The sequence below is a fragment of the Falco rusticolus genome, chromosome 2 (genome assembly GCF_015220075.1).
Source record: "Falco rusticolus isolate bFalRus1 chromosome 2, bFalRus1.pri, whole genome shotgun sequence".
Lineage (NCBI taxonomy): Eukaryota > Metazoa > Chordata > Aves > Falconiformes > Falconidae > Falco > Falco rusticolus.
Genome location: NC_051188.1, coordinates 74,175,617 through 74,190,375, shown reverse-complemented (window position 1 = coordinate 74,190,375; position 14,759 = coordinate 74,175,617). Strand labels below are relative to the sequence as shown.

The window sequence follows — 14,759 nt, the reverse complement described above, 5'->3', positions numbered from 1 at the left end:
GCATTAATTCAACAGGAATTTTTCCTGGGAAGCAGAAGTTTAATCATCTGGGGCACAGCTCTTTGCAGTGTATCTCTGCGAGCGCACCGGCGGGCAGGGCTCATTGATTGGGCTCTCAAGGCAAACAGGCAGGTGTAGTGAAATGGCATTGCCAAAGAGCGAAGTTCAATACCAGCTCCCTAAACAAAGTGAATTATTTCAGCACCAGATGAGTCTGTAACATGTATTGATCGAACCACAAAACCTCCCGGTATTTGTTTCTCATTCTAAACAACTGCTCTAACCTTTCAGTCAAAAAGCCCTGTGAATACAAGTGCAACAGAAACTCTCCTGGGGCACTTAATAAAAATAAAAGGTTAATTCTCACTGTGTTATTTTGGCTATTGATAGTTCTGCAAGTGTAGGTCTCTGGCTCATACCTACCTACCTATGCCCTTAATCAGTCCAGTATCAAAACCCCAGTCAGAAGCTCTCTGCAGAGACAGGAGCTATCTGAGAATGAAATAAAAGGAATATGTTCAGGAAGGTTGTTGGGATTTTTTACATTCTTGCCCCACAAGTTCTTTTTCTTTTCCTTTTCCTGTTTCTTTTTCTTTTCCTTTTTCTTTTTTCTTTTTTCTTTTTCTTTTCCTTTTTCTTTTTCTTTTCCTTTTTCTTTTCCTTTTTGTTTTCCTTTTTCTTTTTCTTTTTCTTTTTCTTCTTTTTTCTTTTTCTTTTCCTTTTTCTTTTTCTTTTTCTTTTCCTTTTTCTTTTTGTTTTTGTTTTTGTTTTTGTTTTTGTTTTTGTTTTTGTTTTTGTTTTTCTTTTTCTTTTTCTTTTTCTTTTTCTTTTTGTTTTTCTTTTTCTTTTTCTTTTTCTTTTTCTTTTTCTTTTTCTTTTTCTTTTTCTTTTTCTTTTTCTTCTTCAATAGCAGACTGGGGAAAGACTTTGGCTATAGAAGTGATTAAATGTTTTTCTTCTCTCCAGTTTTTCATTGTCCTCCTTCAGGTAATAAGATTTGACTAATCACTATGGACCTAATTTTTGGAACTTGAACCAATTCTTCCTGCGACACAAACCAGGGCAGTCGGTTTAGACATTCACACAGGACTGTACCTGTACAGCAACGTGACACTTTTGCTGTGACTTCTGTTATCCAGCAAAGGAAACAGGAACATGGGAAGGATGATACCTGCCACCAAATCCACTCCTGGCCTTTGCAGGGGAGATGTTATTCACAAATTAATGGCTCCATCTGCTACCTTAATGAAGGTTTACAAAACACCTTAGAAATCAGCCTGTATATTAAAATTGACAGGTTCAGTGTACAGTAAATCTGGGTCTTGCTATGTACTAGGACTTAACAATCTTCAGTACCTCCCACTTCACTGCTTTCCTTTATCTGTTCCCCAGGCAGGAACTGCCACCTTTTATTTTTTTTTTTCTCTCTCTGCCCCCTTGCAAATTGATAATATCACCTCTCCCAAGGCTAATATCCCCCTCTGCACTACAAGTACCAACCTGCCCTTCTTTCAGACCATTTAGCAGATTAAATGTGATGATATTGAACTCAGGAGTAATTGTTTTCAAGATGGAAGGTTTTTGCTTCTGTTCAAGACCTTGGGAAGCATTTGTGTGGCTAAGAGTTTGCGTGTTTGCTTTATAATAAGCTTTGCAGTGCAAGATATGATGACTTGGATCTTGTCTGACATAATTTTAGAAACATGACTAATCTTATTGAAATCAATGGTACTATTTGCCTGTCTAAAGTGATATATATATATATATTCTTTGCTGCTTTTCTGAATTTAAGCCATCAGTAGGTTCCTTGATGGACAGTAAAGACCCCCAGGGCTGATTGATTTAAATAAAGGGATTTAAGTTACAGAGCTTAAACTCACTTTCAGTCTACACAACAAAAAGCTTGAAATGAATAATCAGATTCAATCCTCCTTTGCATTTGCATTTTTAGTTATTTTGTTAAAAACAGATTGATTCTGGTGGTTTAGTAAGCACTGAGAGATGTTGATTTGCACCTGAATGTAGCCTTTGCCTTTAAATTTAGTACTTCTGTTAGGTAACTGAGAGGATAAGCTACTTAGAGAGCTTCATAATCAGAATCTATCTGTGATTTCATGACTTTAGTGTTCTGTTGTGATAGAAAATGGGAAACAGCTGTTTACAAAATGACTAATTTCTTTCTTCACTCTTTTTACAAGCTGCTTCGAGATGAAATACGAGTTTAATTAAGAAGAAGGGAAATGTCATTTTTACAAGATTTTATTACTTAAACAGAAATACCTTGAACTTATTTAGCACATTTCTCTCATCAAAACCAAGGATGTATAATCTGTAATTACTGACTTGAATTAACTAATTCTGATTACTGTATCTATCAGAAAAGATAGGATTAGAAAATCTGAGCTGCCTTCACCTATTTCTGTTCTTCACTAAAACAACTATAGAAAATCAGACTACTCTTCTTGTTTTCCATCTTTGGAGTATGCCGCTAGGGACAGACCTGAATTAATTTATTAATTCAGACCTTGTTTATATCTTTTTGTTTATCATTCAAGATTAAATGCTGAAATTGCCAGCAACTAGAATAAAAGGAAGCATAAATTTGCTGAATAAGATTCCTTCCCTCCCCACCACTTTTGCCTGTCTTCCAGTTTGGGCTTTCACCTGTCAGCTTGGGGAATATTGCAAAACTATAATTTAAAGACAACAGCTATCTAGAAAACAGAAAACCAGACCTGTGGACAGTGCTAAATGCTATTTGGTGATCTGCTTGAAACGTCTTCCAGCCAGCCAGCACAGCCTCTTCAGGACTATCACATTTCAGTCCTGCAGAAAGGCTTGGAGTCAGCAATAAGGAAAAGGAGATGGAGGCTGAGACCCAGCGCAAGGATAAGCACTGTGAGGTGGTGTCTCGTTTTCCATGCAGGAGCTTTTTGTGGAGTAGACCCACAGGAGCTGTTGCAGCCCAGCTAGCATGCCGCTACAATGTAGCCATGAGATATTTGGAAGAAAGTGTATTTTTGTTTTCACCTTTCCCATCTTCTCAGGTGTATTTTCATCTTGCATGCTATTAATGCAGAGATGTAGCACCCTGTAGTCATTTTGCGCTTTAGTGTTTCTGGTCCCCATCTTTGCTAGTGCAGTCACATGGCCTACTTGAGTCCTGGAGAAGAAGTGTCCTCTGCTGACCTTACCTGGTGATCCAGGAAGGGATCTGCACCTTCTTACCTGAGCCATCTGGTTTCAGCAAGTGCCTCCAGCGGGCAGGTGAGAAGCCTGGGCGGGCAGCCAGCCTCTCCAGGCCCCACCACCCTCCTCAGACCACATGTGGAAACAACCCTGCTGCTCTTTGGGGTGCAAAACGGGGGTTGTAGCAATTTAAAACAGAAGAGGCTGTGAAACAGCCGCTGGCCTATGCAATTTGGGGTTATTTCATTTTGTCTATGTTCTGTACAGTCTTTATGCTTTTTGATCTCACTGGAGTTCATAAAGGTTTTCTATATTGTGGTTATCTTTTAAGTATTTAGGTGTTCCATGCCTGTTCTGAGTGCTTATAAGCATTAAAAAACAGTAACAGTCCTTATAAGAAAGTTGTGAAGTTGGAGTTGTGATAGTTTCCATTTTCTGAGAAGGGAAAACAAGATTACGTGACTTGTGAAATGTTAAAGAGTAAGTAAAAGAGTAGAGATGATGGTAGAGGGCTACAAGTCAGAAGTCACCATATATCTTATGCCTGAAGTCATGTGTTTTCAGCAAAAGCCAGCAAAGACATTTTACTTTGTGTGAACGGGCAGGTAAATAAAATAAACTGTTCACAAGTACCTGCACTCAAGAGCATCCTCTTCAGCACTTAGAGCCTTGCTGTTTCTCCTGCTCTGGAGCTGGTAAAAATGCAGCTACCATTTCAAATGCAAACACTTCTGTGTGATTTTCTGTGTTTTTTATTTCGATTGCCAAAATCTGGCATCATCTGAAAGAATTCAGCAAACTAAAGCTTACCCATGTACTGGTATAAGATAATGCATAGAGAATGAAAGCTCTAAAGCTTTCATGGATGTTTGTTGTTTTAAGTCCTCTTTAATTTTGATCCATTCACCTTTTGATTCATATTTAAATTGTGTTTTGAAGTAAAAAAATTGGTCATATATTTTTAAATGATGCAGATATTCCAGCCACTACCTATCAAAGAGGTTGCCTCTCGAAGAGCTTTGTTGGAGGGAGGAGTAGTCTTACACTCTTACTGGTATTTCTCAGATAGTCATAGTTCAAAACTACTAATTCAGTAGAATTAAAGCCTTACATAGTTAATAAAAAGGTCAGGACGGTTTCTTAGCATATATCTAGCATGGATACTCAGCTGTAATTGAGTATTCTTACATAACGATAGATCAGTCTGTATCTGGGAATGAGGAAGATTATATTGAATTGTTCACATGATACTGTAATTATGGCCATAAAGCTGGTAGTAAACAAATAAATTGTGTATTTTCCTTTTACAAACACAGAAAAGGAGTAACAGCCTAGTGCACAAGGCATCAGGATTAAGGTTTAGGAGGCTCATTCTTTCCTCATCTCTTCTCCTGACCTGTGCATTTGTTTCAGTAAACCACTTGCCTGTCTGTAAATAGAGGTGTTGCAGAAAATCCCAGATTATTTGAAGATATGCAGAACAATTCTGAGTGGTTTAAGTCTGGCATCCTCAGCAATCGGTAGCTGCGGGACATCACCTGGTTTCCAGAGGGCTGGTTGACCAGAGAGTCACACTCCCAGAAGAGGCTTCAGCATTTTGAGAAGTACGCGTACTCTCTCAGCTCTCTCCTCCTGTTATTGCCTGCCTTATTTCCTAGAGACTGGATGTTCTTCCAGCAAATGACTGTCTCTGGCTGGATGTTTATGCAATGTCTGGGGCAGCAGCCTCCTGTCTATCAAATTTTGCATACTGCTGCTGAGCTGAGTGAGGTAACGAGTGTAATGTAATTGGAGTGGCTGTAGCGATATCTCAGCTCTGACTTTGAAGGTATCACTGTCTGCTGCAAAGCAGGCATGAGGATCAGCCTTCAGGCAAAGTAATCTTCCTCAATGCACTTGACAAAATCAACAAAGGACTTGGTTATGATTAATTACTTTGACCCAAAGTTTCAAGTCCCTGCTTAAATCCAGTTACGTAAAGTTGGGTTCTTGTTTCCATTTTGAGAATTGCTTAAACCTAAACATCATTCTTCTAGTCCTCCATTTCAACAGTTAGAAAATGCAAAGTATGGATCCACAAACACTTCTGCTCAAATCACTGAGGTTATATTTGACTTCTAAGTGGGATGGTTTGAAGTTAAGACATGCTAATTTGTTTTTGTAGTATCTACAAGTGAGTTCGCTGCTGAAGCTGCTGTCTGAAGTCAATTGAGATCTCTTCAGTGTGGCCCAGAAAGCCAGCCAGCCAACAGGGGCCTCATTCAGCTGCCTGATAACACAGGCATCTGATGCTATTTGAGATGACCCATGATGTCCTGCTTAGTCTGAAGCAGCTGCTTTGGAAGAGGAAGGTTCAGAGCTATGGCTGCTGTCTTCCAGAGTAAACCTTTGATCATGTTTTGAGTCTGAAAGAAGAGCCGTACCAGGGTTTCAGAGTAGAGCTGCTTGGTGATTTTCCAGCAAAACAGGTTTCTCAGATGGCATTGCTCTGACACAACGCAAAGCGAAACCTGCCACGGTTGGCTCCATTAAACGACTCATGGGAACTCAGGCATTCAGACAATGGTCCTTGGGCTCCCTGAGCAACCTGCTGACCCTGGCCATCTTTTGGGGACAGTTTTATTCTTCCATGGTCTACTTTATCTATAGGCTTCCCAGCCACCTGTGTGGAGGCTGATGTGAAGATGAGGTGGGGCTTCCCAGGTTCTCTGTGTAGCTGGATTGTTTTGAAAGGTCATTCAAAAAAATTTGGTTTCCATAGAAAGAGAAGAAGAGATCCAGGTTTTGATGCTCCTTGTGTCTGTTTACCAGCTATCTCTGCTTCTGTTCTTTACAGCATCTTGTACAAGGATACTCAGGGAAAAGCTTCTCTTTTTCCCAGAATAGGCATGAATTATTCATTTTATAAAAGTTCCTTCCCTTCAGCATTTTAGTATTTTTTTTAGTTTGAAAATTGCCTTCTGTTCTCAATTTATCAGTGTTTTGTCTTTTATTATATATTCGTATCTTTGATTCAGAAATTATTGCTCTGTAGCCACAACATTGTCAAGAGAAAGGCTTCACATTTTAACTCAGCCATTTGTTTGTAGCTGCTGTCGCTTTTAAAGAAGAAACCTAAAGATTTTATTATGAAGTGAATTTATTAAAGAATTCTCTTTCCTATGAGTTGGGGATTGAAGAGAAATTAATTTGGTGGTGCTGACTGAGTCTCTAGGGAGAACTGTATATTCAATAAAACATCTCTATCTCTTTCTGGTGTATAATCAAGGCAGAAATTGGATAGAAAGAGAGTAATAGTGAGCTACATGGGAAAGAATAGGAGAAGAGAGAGAACCCAGGTGGAAACTGGGGATTTTGAGTTTTGAGAAGGCAGAGATCTTTGACAAGCTGTGCTGCCAGACATCTCTGGCAGCTTTGGCTTCCTAGGGATCTGACAGTTGGTCCTGGCCATGGGTCTTACCAGGACTTACAGTCGGCTGTTACAGCCTCATTGATGAAAGCTTGCCGAACACATCCTTATACCTGCGTCACAGTTTCCTTGCTAGACTTTGTTTTCATACTCAGTGTTTCAACTAATCATTTTTCGGCCGAATTTTTCGAAGCAACGATCACATCAGGAGGTCTAGACACTGCAGAAGTTACACAAGAAGTGTTGAGCACATGTAGCCCGTATCTTCAGCAGCAGGCTGTGACACTACAGCAGCTGTTGTTATTTCACCTCAAGAGTCTTGCACCAGAAAGTAACCTGGTTTTGAAATGAGTCGGTCGTTCACAGATCATAGTAATCAGCGCTCCCTGTAACACAGGTAATTTATTTCTCACAAGTTGTTTGCATCAATATTCATGGGAACACAATCCCAGCTACTCTGTTTCTGACAGTTTTCAAACTATTCCGTGTTGCAGTGGCTTTGTGTTTGCCTTTGCTCTTGAGAGTCAAGCAGTGCACCAAGGGTGGCTGGGTGTCCCCCCTCCATTAGCTGCCAGCAATTAGATGACAGACTTTGCTGTACCCAGTAACAGTAATTTCATGTTCTCATTCTTGTTGCTAAGCCCCACTGTGTATATGCGTAGTACTGTTCAGGGATCCCAGATGATCATTGTCTTCCCTGAAGAAAGACAGAAAAGGCACTAAACTGTATATGCAGAGATTTTAGTCCAGTCAGTAGAATACTAACATTTTCAAAGCATTACCAGAATAATTAACATGGAAAAAAGTAAAGGAATGCTGGCAAAAGTGCCTGAGTACCCAGGCCCAGCAGATGGCCTGTTCAGTGCTTACTGTGTCTTCCTAGTTGGAACCTGGAAAATATGTTGGTAGCCAGAGACATGTCTTGTCCTTACCCAAGTCAGGAATGGCCTGAGGGAAACTCATCCATTTAAAAAAGTGAGGCTAAAGAGCAAACACACTTCACCCTCATGCCAAAAAAACCAACCCCTGAAAGCTCCTTGAAGTCATCAGCCCATGAGCAGATTTCCCATATGAACTGACAAGTTCATGACATAATGGATGTGAGTACATGAGGTAGGACCTTCCCATCATAAAACCAGTGTCGGTGAGTGTTCCTACAGCAGTCTACTTAATGTTGCTGATGAGGGGCATTCCACCAACACTTAATGTGTTCTCCATCACAAATTGTATGGATAAAGGTGTTTTAACATGTTCTTCCTCACTATTAAGCCATTTGCCAGCATACTAGCCAGTCCTGATGCACAGCTGCCTGTTTGACCCCTCAGTCGTATCCCTCAAAACGCAACTGCAATTTCAGTCTTTGGGTTTGCCAGCTGCTTCCTGCTCTGTCCTCTTTGCCCAACCTTCTCTCCTACCATCTCTCAAGATGGCAGCATCCTGAAGTTATAAAATACAAACCAAGTATAATCAGCTGATTGACTGGGGTGAGGGGAAGCTATTCCAGAGTAAGAACTCCTCTGATACCATAGGTTGTATCACTACTGCTTTTTCAATCATATGGCAAACTGTGTCAACCGATGCAATTGGAATTATATGCATGCTGCCCATGTGAACTGTTCATCACAGTGTTTAAGACACAGCAAGGTTCTCACTGTTTGCTGGTAGTTAACTGAAGATGGTACTGGGAAAAAGAATGGATTGCAGAAGAGGAATTATAGGAGCTTGTTAGTTTTGTTTCTGTTCCAGTTTTCTGTAGTTTCTGATGTACATACCATACTGTCTACCCAGGATGCTGAGCTATGAATTCAGGTGAAGGTGGAACTGGATGAGTACCTGGATTAATAAGAAAAGTGCCACAAAGCCATAATGCACAACTGATGCAGGCGCATCGTTTCCAAAGAGTTAAGCTGTTGCGCGTGTTGTAGACAAATGAAAAGCATGTGACATTTCATAGAGACATGGCTATAGGGCCTGACTCGTCGGCTAACACATTTTGTGAGCATTAGCACCTAGTATTGACAAGACTATATGGCACTTAAAAATGCATTAATCGAAATGCATTAACTGGCAAGTCTTAAAAACACAAAACTAAACCACAAACCCCCTTAGTATGTGTCCTAGCTTTCATAGAATAGAATATTTCATTTCATGCTGAAGGAAAAGTATTCTACATTAATGATTTACTATTGGTGAATATTTTAAAAAAAAGAATTAGTAGAGCTTCTGTAAAAAAAAAACAACCAACATATCTTTCTTTGGGAATAGGTAGTACTGAAATAATGTCATTTTGTGTACATAGACTGCATTTTGCTTAAATCAGCTGGTCACATGCTATCTTTTCTCTCCTTCCACAGCCTACACATGTAATAAGCAATATTTCAATCTGACCTTTATTTACTGTTGAAGGGATATTGCAATCAAATAGTTAATTGCAAAGGAAAGTGAAATACATGATCAATACTGTAACAAGCAAAAGGAATTGCACATGCAGAATTTCATTAGGAAGAAGTTAAGCAGAAATCAGTTTTACTTGGCTATGACAAAGGTATCAATTACAGTTGCTTGGATACTAATAATACAATAATATGTAAACAAAAATCCAATTTAAAAAAAGTTCAGCACAAATAAGTTGGTAACTGAAGAGAGAAGAAGCATTGTGCAGTTTATGGGAATCCCTCTTGTCTTAGGACAAGTCCAGCCAAATCATGAACATGATGTTACAGATTCTATATGTGTGTGTGTGTGTGTATATATATATATATGTATATGTATATATATGTATATGTATATATATTATTCTGTTATTGTTTGGGTTTGGGTTTTTTTGGGGTTGTTTTGTTTTTTAATTCTGGCAGTGTGTAGAGTATCCTCCTCTGTGATTTGAATGATACTTATCACTGCCTGTCTACCTGCAACTTTTGGTATAATACTTCAGAATCTCAAAGGTGGGAACTTGCTCCCATTTGTATAGAGCATCATGACAAACATCCTGGGGTTTATAGATCAAGGTATTCAAGTGCTGGCTGGTGATTTCGCTGGCTTCTTATCAGGTGCTGTCCTTCCTAGAAGGCCATTGGCATCACAGAATGGGTCAGATGTGTTGCTTTGGACAGTAGTCTCCTGCTTGTGGTAATTTTCCAAGAGCTTTGTGGTTTCTCCTCATTTTTTGATGGGCTATCATGTGGTAAAAGGAGAGCTATGGGGTTCCCAGGAAAGCTGGCAACTAGGATGAGGCTGCCACTGCTGGAACAAGTCAACCTGCTCCCTGTCCACTCATGAATTGCTCCAGTGGTTGCAACCTGTTGCCAGCTTCTTTCTTCCCAAGAGGTCCTCAGGTGCTGGTACACAGGCAGGACATGTATGGATGTGTCTGTGTGTCTCTGTGGGCTGCAGTTTAACTATGGGTGTGTAGTAGATCCAAGACTTTGGGAAAGAGCCTTGATGGTGTATGGGCAGGTGGACATACAGTGCTTTCATAGTAGGTATGAGCATGATCCAGAGATGGAATCACAGCAAGTACTTTTCTTCCAGCCTCTCAAAACAGGTAGGTCATCCACCCAGCTGGAAGGCCAGGGTACTCCTGGTGTAGAGTTTCCCTTTTACTTTCATTAAAACAGAAAACACGCCAGAACAATGAAGAGAGAGATCCTCAAGTAATGGAACATTAAAGCTTTCAGCATTAATTAGGCACTAAGAAGATGGGATAAGACAATTAATTAATCATACATATGCAACTCTGCTCCCTGTTGCACTGGAAAAATTGTTTTCCTTTAACTGAAATTATTATGCACTAATTGCTTAATGTATTATAGTGGGGTTTTTTCCCTTATGTGTTTAGATAATTGCTTTTAGCAACAGGTGATAGAAACTAAATAGGAATTTTTCACAGAACCTTCCACTCAGTGTATTAGATATGGTGGACAGGATTAAAAACAAATTAAATCTTGGGGCAAGTTACATAAGCTGACCTTAATGGATGGTGACAATGTCACTGTGCTTATAGACTGGTCACAATGTGGCCATGTAAGTGCATTTATTCATGTCTGAGCCTGTTCAATATTTTCTTTGTATTGAAGAATAGAAAACATTTGCTACATAAAATGGTTTGGTAAAGGTCTACTAGGGCTGCATGAATAAAAACAATAGCTGACTTTCAACTTGTACACTGCTTTTATTTAAAATATTTAATATTATTTGAAATGGAATGGAATGGAATGGAATGGAATGGAATGGAATGGAATAGAATAGAATAGAATAGAATAGAATAGAATAGAATAGAATAGAATAGAATAGAATAGAATAGAATAGAATAGAATAGAATAGAATAGAATAGAATAGAATAGAATAGAAAGACTAGAGTATTTCAGTTGGAAGGGACCTACAATGATTATCTAGTCCAATTGCTCACAAATTTGGGACTGACCAAAAATTAAAGCATGTTGTTAAGGGCATTGTCTAAATGCCTCTTAAACACTGACAGACTTGGGGTATTGACCTCCTCTCTAGGAAGCCTGTTCCAGTGTTTGGCCACCCTCTTGGTATAGATCCCCTCTGGTGGGGAGCTAACCTGACATATCATCAAAAAATAAAGAACCTGATAAATACTGCATACGATAGAAGAGACTTCCCATTGAATCAGCAAAAGCACGTAGCATTTCTGATGCTGTAGGAAGATCCATACAGACCAATGTCTGAGGCTGCAGAGAGCCCTGCTCATAAGAACATAATCACATGAATTCCACCCACAGAAATTTTTTTTAAAGCATTTCCGTTTTGAGCTGTTGTTAAGATTTGGTAGTCATCGACACTGACATTTATGCTTGTTTGTGCTGGGGAGCTGGAGAACTCAGGAACATAACGTCCAGTGAACCATCACATGAGCTAATGGTTTGTCTGTGTCACTAAATTTTTAAGTACAGCAGTATGTTAAAAAAACTTTTGGTTTCTTTCTGTCATCCAGAGTGAGTGGTATAAAATATGAATGCTTGTATTCATCATTTTTCTGCTGCTTTACAGTATTAAGGTATTTTATATTGCAGCATAGCTGATTGTGATAGTAGCCACTATATGAGCATGTGGAATCCAACTTTTTGGAGTCATCCTGATCATGTGAAGAATTATGCACGCACATATCTTTATGTTGTTTACATAATGTACTGGATGGGAATAGAACTATTTTTCATAATATAAAGAAGGGTGAAAAAGCAGTAGTAGAGTATAAAACTAAAGTAAATAGGCACATTGTGTTTCTAGATGGTATCTAACTGTCCAGTCATCTTCTTAAAAATAAAAAATATTCCAGCAGTTACCTGAACTGACTTTTTTTTATGTACTGACTGATGCTTTGCTGAGAGAACAGCCTGTTGGATGGCTGAGTTATCATCTTATTTCATTCAGTGTTATTTGGAACATGACATGCTGCCTTTGTGTGGTAACTGGCAGCAAAAGCTGGCTATTCCGTGGCCGCTGAAGGAAAGCACAGTGGTACTACCACTCCTTGCAGCCTGTTGGCATCAGTTTTCCTTCAGCTTAAACACTTTTGATCAAGGGCTTGGCATGGAGTGGAGCATTCGTATTGTAGGGTATATTGCTTCAGCAGTTCACTTTTGGGGGAACGTGCCTGTGGTCACACAGGGGATGGATTTCCTTCACAGATGCTGAGGGTGCTCTGCCTGGGCACCAGCTGGAGAGGTCGCAGTTTGGGTAACCTTGACTTATTGTGTGATTGTGTGACATGGCTCTAGTTTATTTGTAAATGAAACCAAATGCCAGATGCATCATATAAATAAATTATTTTTAGTAAGTTGTATTTATGCACAGTGAGAAAACAGTGTTGTTTCTTTTTAAAATATCATAACCTTGTCACAAAAAGCTTCAAATTACTTAGATTTGTATTTTCATTAAGGCACTGAGTAACCTGTTCAATACTGTCTCTTTCACCAAGTGAGTTCTTTAGGAAAAGGCATCCTGTCAGGTGCAGCGGACAAAGCTATGAGCAGCACTGGCACTGTTAATGACTCAGAATGACTGCAAGGACCGTACAATGATACATTATTATGTAGTAGGCGTTGATTAATTATATCACTGATAAAAATGAAACATATCAAACATTGTGTTTTAAATATGTCCTTCAACGAAAGAAAAAAAAAACCCATTTAAATAATTTCAGTGATAGCTGTGTGATCCTTCTGAAGGCAAAATGGAAATGTTTTGCATATCCTCAGGATGAAAGGAGTTATCACTCTAAGCTATTAAATTTCATTTAATACTCATGGTCTGTCAGACATTGCAGATCTTTCACCATTTTGCTTTACAACACTGCAGAATTCTGAAAACTATTGGAAAATGTAATTCCCTGGTTTACCTGCCTGCTGGGATTGAACTACGGAATCTTAATTTGCTGTTGTACTTTCCATGATCCTTTGCTCGTGTCATATTGTTGTAACAATGAACACATTGCACGTACAGCATAGCCTTCATCTTCTTAAGGCAGAGTATAGACCCTTTCATCCCTGCAAAATGAATAATTAAACTAGGATTATAATATTGTGTTTGCTTTTGGGTTTATTAGCTCTAACTGTGAAAACTAAATAAATTATTTTGTATGCTCCTCCTGACTGGCTCCTGAAAAAATGGACCAGAGTTTTCCATATATCTGTTCTGTGGCTTTAATCTATCTCAAAATAGCACTGTTGTGGAAACAAAGTCTACTTTGCGGGTTGAATAAGTGGCATTTTTATCATTGCCACCATGAGGTTTGCATAAGAACTACAAGTTTGATGCAAAACTAGGGAAGCTGATTGTCATTGGTAAGGTCCCATGGTGTAATGTAATTATTTTATTATACCTGTCTCATCTGAATTTGTTATGTTTTTTTTGTTTGCTTGTTTCTGCAGACTCCAGAGGAAGGAGCCTCTACAACCATCTATGCAGCAGCGTCGCCTGAGATGGAAGGAGTGGGCGGCTGCTACCTTTACAATGAGGAAAGGACAAAATCTGCTGACGTAGCATATGATGAGGAGCTGCAGAGAAGGCTCTGGACAGAAAGCTGCAAAATGGTTGGGATTTCTGATGAATCCAGCAGAATTCCCTAGAAGAAGCCACTTCCAGCTGGGTAAATGAAATACATTGACAAGCATTTTAGGTGAATTCTTGCAGCATCAGTCATCATCCTGGAAATCACTGTTCAGTCCCAAAGGCAAACATGAACAGCTCTGTTCATCACTTGAACCCCTAGTCTGCTAGGGTGTGGGGGGAATATTCCCACAGAAAGATGTAGTGGTTGGTTTTAAATCTAACCATCAGTTTTGTAAATCATGATGTTTCAGTCTGTGATTAAAATACAATCTTTAACCTTGTGCACAGTTGAGTTTTCATTTTTTGTTCAACAAAAGAAAAGACATTCCCTGGTGAGCATGTTGTGTCTGTGGCGTGTTGAACTTAAGGCACCTTTGTTACATACAACTAACTCATTTCTAATCAGTTTTAAAAGTTTCAGCTTTTTTCCTTAAGCTTCATTAATCTTTAAGACTCTTTATAATGAATGTCAGCTTGTTCTAATGCAGGCATTTGGCATTCATGATGATTATGTTGTTTCTATCACAACATCAGTTTTATGTGTCAAGTTTTATCCAGAGGTATTAACTGAAAGTCAGAACCAAAAAAAAAAATGTAAATAAGGTCTTCAGACAAGATATTGAATTCATTTGTTTTCAGTTCGAGTGCAGCTCTCCATTGAAGGTGAGCCATAAGTGTAAGGAAGGGATCAAACATCATAACGGTGACACTGGTTTCAGCAGAGGATGAAGTCGGCCTGTTGTCTTGGCTGTGGGCTAAGATTACTTGTCCCCTTTTTTCCTGGACCCATGTAAAGTTGCATCCACAACTTCATGCATTTTCTTTGGCAAGGAGATTCACTCATCTACTGCTCGTTGCATGAAGAATCACCTCCTTTCATTGGTTTTGAAACTAGTTTGTATGAATCCAAAAACTAGAGTTCATGGTTTGGAAGAGGCAGCAGACAGTTAATGCCAGTCCACTTTTGTCACATTGCTAATGGTTTGGGAGACTTCCAGCATGTCCCCATTAAACTATCTCTTTGCCGTATTGAAGAGTAGCTCCTGCCTACTCACCCAACTTACACAGCAGCAACAGGATATTT

The 14,759-nt window shown here is 39.2% G+C and overlaps 1 protein-coding gene across 1 annotated transcript in view; it reads left to right on the top strand.

Moving 5' to 3' along the window:
• Positions 1-13,958, top strand: part of DHRSX (dehydrogenase/reductase X-linked) — a 167,926-nt gene extending 153,968 nt beyond the window's left edge. Inside the window, exon 7 of the mRNA XM_037376342.1 lies at positions 13,495-13,958. Coding sequence (XP_037232239.1) covers positions 13,495-13,692 — 198 coding nt within the window. The 3' untranslated portion in view covers positions 13,693-13,958. The remainder of the gene's footprint in view (positions 1-13,494) is intronic.
• The last annotated feature ends 801 nt before the right edge of the window (positions 13,959-14,759 follow it).